The 2,661-nt window shown below is 44.9% G+C and overlaps 1 protein-coding gene across 1 annotated transcript; it reads left to right on the plus strand.

Moving 5' to 3' along the window:
- The first annotated feature begins 1,035 nt into the window (after positions 1 to 1,035).
- LOC107646891 (uncharacterized) lies at positions 1,036 to 2,253 on the plus strand. Its single transcript, XM_016351033.1, has one exon. The coding sequence runs from the start codon at positions 1,036 to 1,038 to the stop codon at positions 2,251 to 2,253; it is 1,218 nt and encodes a 405-aa protein (XP_016206519.1).
- The last annotated feature ends 408 nt before the right edge of the window (positions 2,254 to 2,661 follow it).

Consider the following 2,661-nt stretch of genomic DNA (forward strand, 5'->3'; position numbering starts at 1 on the left):
ATCATCATTTCCTATGAACGCGTGCCTGACAACCACTTCCGTTCTACATTAGATTGAATGAGTGTCTCTTAGATCTCTTAATCAGAATCTTCGTGGTATAAGCTAGATTGATGGCGGCATTCATGAGAGTCTGGAAAGTCTAAACCTTGTCCGTGGTATTTCGAGTAAGACTCTGGGATTGAATGACTGTGACGAACTCCAAACTCGCGAGTGCTGGGCGTAGTGACAGACGCAAAAGGATAGTAAATTCTATTCCAGTATGATCGAGAACCTCCAAGATGATTAGCCATGCAGTGACAGTGCATCGGACCATTTTCACAGAGAGGAATAGGATGCAACCAACGACAAGGGTGATGCCTCCAGACGATTACCCGTGCTGTGACAGAGCATTTGGACCATTTTCCTGAGAGGATTGAAAGTAGCCATTGGCACCGGTGACATCCTTACACAAAGCCAGCCATAGAAAGGAGTAAGACTGATTGGATAAAGAAAGCAGGAAAGCAGAGGTTCAGAGGAATGAATGCATCTCCATACGCTTATCTGAAATTCTCACCAATGATTTACATAAGTATTTCTATCCTTATTTTAGTATTAATTTCGAAAACTACATAACTATTTTATATCCGCCTGACTGAGATTTACAAGGTGACCATAGCTTGCTTCATACCAACAATCTCCGTGGGATTCGACCCTTACTCACGTAAGGTATTACTTGGACGACCCAGTGCACTTGCTGGTTAGTTATGCGAAGTTGTGAAGATATGTTTAGACCATGGTTCTGTGCATCCGTTTTTGGTGCCATTGCCAGGGAATCAATTTCGAACAATAATTCACAACTTGAGTAACAATTTCGCATACCAGCAAGGGAAAGGGAAATTGTTAGAAGATGAAAACACAGCAACCCTTGGCACTAGCAAGGGCGCTGAACCCCCAGAGGGAGGCAACGAGGGCATCTAACACCCAGAAGTGGCCTGTGTAGGCGTCGAACACCTAGAAGGGGGCTGTTTGGGCATCCAATGCCTGGAAAGGACCAGCATGGGCGTTGAACGCCCAGATAGGGAAGGCCAAACACGTCCCAGTTCAGGAAACATCCATCCTAAGCAAGCTGGTAATCCTCAGTTTGGCACCATGGACACTCACCCTGCACCGCTCAGCACACCTGAGTACAGGACCAGGATGTCATATCCTCAAAAACTCCGTCAAGTTGAAAAGGATAAGCAATTCGCTAGGTTTGTGGATTACCTTAAAACCCTAGAGATCAAGATTCCATTCGCAGAAGCCCTTGAACAAATACCCTCCTATGCCAAGTTTATAAAGGATATATTGAGCCACAAGAAGGACAGGAGAGAGGTAGAGACAGTCCTTTTCACTGAAGAATGCAGTGCAGTCATCCAAAGGACCCTACCGGAGAAACTTCAAGACCCTGAGAGCTTTGTGATACCCTGTACTCTCGGAGACAGTTACACAAGGAAAGCCTTATGTGATCTTGGAGCAAGCATCAATCTGATGCCCCTATCATTACTAAGGAAGCTTGGGATCCAAGAAGTGAAGCCCACCCGCATCTGTCTTCAGCTGGCTGATGGCTCTATCAACTTTCCATCAGGGGTAGTTGAAGACATGATTGTAAGGGTTAGACCCTTTGCATTCCCCACAGACTTTGTGGTGTTAAATAGGGAAAAACACAAGAATGTTTCTATCATTCTAGGGAGACCCTTTTTGGCTACAAGAAGAACCCTCATTGATGTGCAAAAAGGGAAAGTGACACTGAGAGTTAATGAGGACCAATACATACTCAATGCTGTCAAAGCTATGCAGTACCCTGACACCCTAGAGGAATGTATGAGGATTGATATCATTGACCCCTTGGTCGAAGGGGTACACGCAATTGAGAGACTTGAGGAGGAACTGGATGACATCCTAGGGGATGACATGCCTGACATAGAGGCACCAGAAGAACACGAGGAATCATTAAAACCTCCTAAAGTAAAGGATGGACCTCCTAAACTTGAGCTCAAGCCATTACCATCATCCTTGAAATACGTGTTTCTAGGAGACGGTGACACTTATCCAGTGATCATAAGCTCTGCTTTAGGGCCGCAAGAAGAACAAGCACTGATTCAAGTGCTGAAGACCCATAGAACAGCTATTGGGTGGACCATAAGTGACTTAAAAGGAATTAGTCCAACCCGTACATGCACAAGATTAGGCTTGAGGAAGATGCCAAACCAGTGGTGCAACCACAGAGGCGATTGAATCCAGCGATGAAGGAAGTAGTCCAAAAAGAAGTCACAAAACTGTGGGAGGCTGGGATTATCTATCCCATTTTAGACAGCCCCTGGGTAAGCCCCGTCCAAGTTTTACCCAAGAAAGGCAGGATGACAGTGATCCAAAATGAGAAAAATGAACTCATCCCTACAAGAACAGTTACAGGATGGCGTATGTGTATTGATTATAGAAGACTCAACAACGTCATAAGAAATGATCACTTTCCCCTACCATTGATAGACCAAATGCTGGAGAGATTGGCTAGGCATGCTTTCTACTACTTCTTGGATGGCTATTCAGGCTACAATCAAATTCCAGTAGACCCTCAAGATCAGGAGAAAACAACATTCACATGCCCATATGGCGTGTTTGCTTACAGAAGAATGTCATTTGGCC

The sequence above is a fragment of the Arachis ipaensis genome, chromosome B6 (assembly GCF_059453495.1).
Source record: "Arachis ipaensis isolate K30076 ecotype BB chromosome B6, ASM5945349v1, whole genome shotgun sequence".
In the NCBI taxonomy this organism is placed as follows: domain Eukaryota; kingdom Viridiplantae; phylum Streptophyta; class Magnoliopsida; order Fabales; family Fabaceae; genus Arachis; species Arachis ipaensis.

Excerpts from the sequence above, each read along its gene's own strand:
- LOC107646891 (XM_016351033.1), top strand. The coding sequence starts at position 1,036 with ATGGGCGTTGAACGCCCAGATAGGGAAGGCCAAACACGTCCCAGTTCA.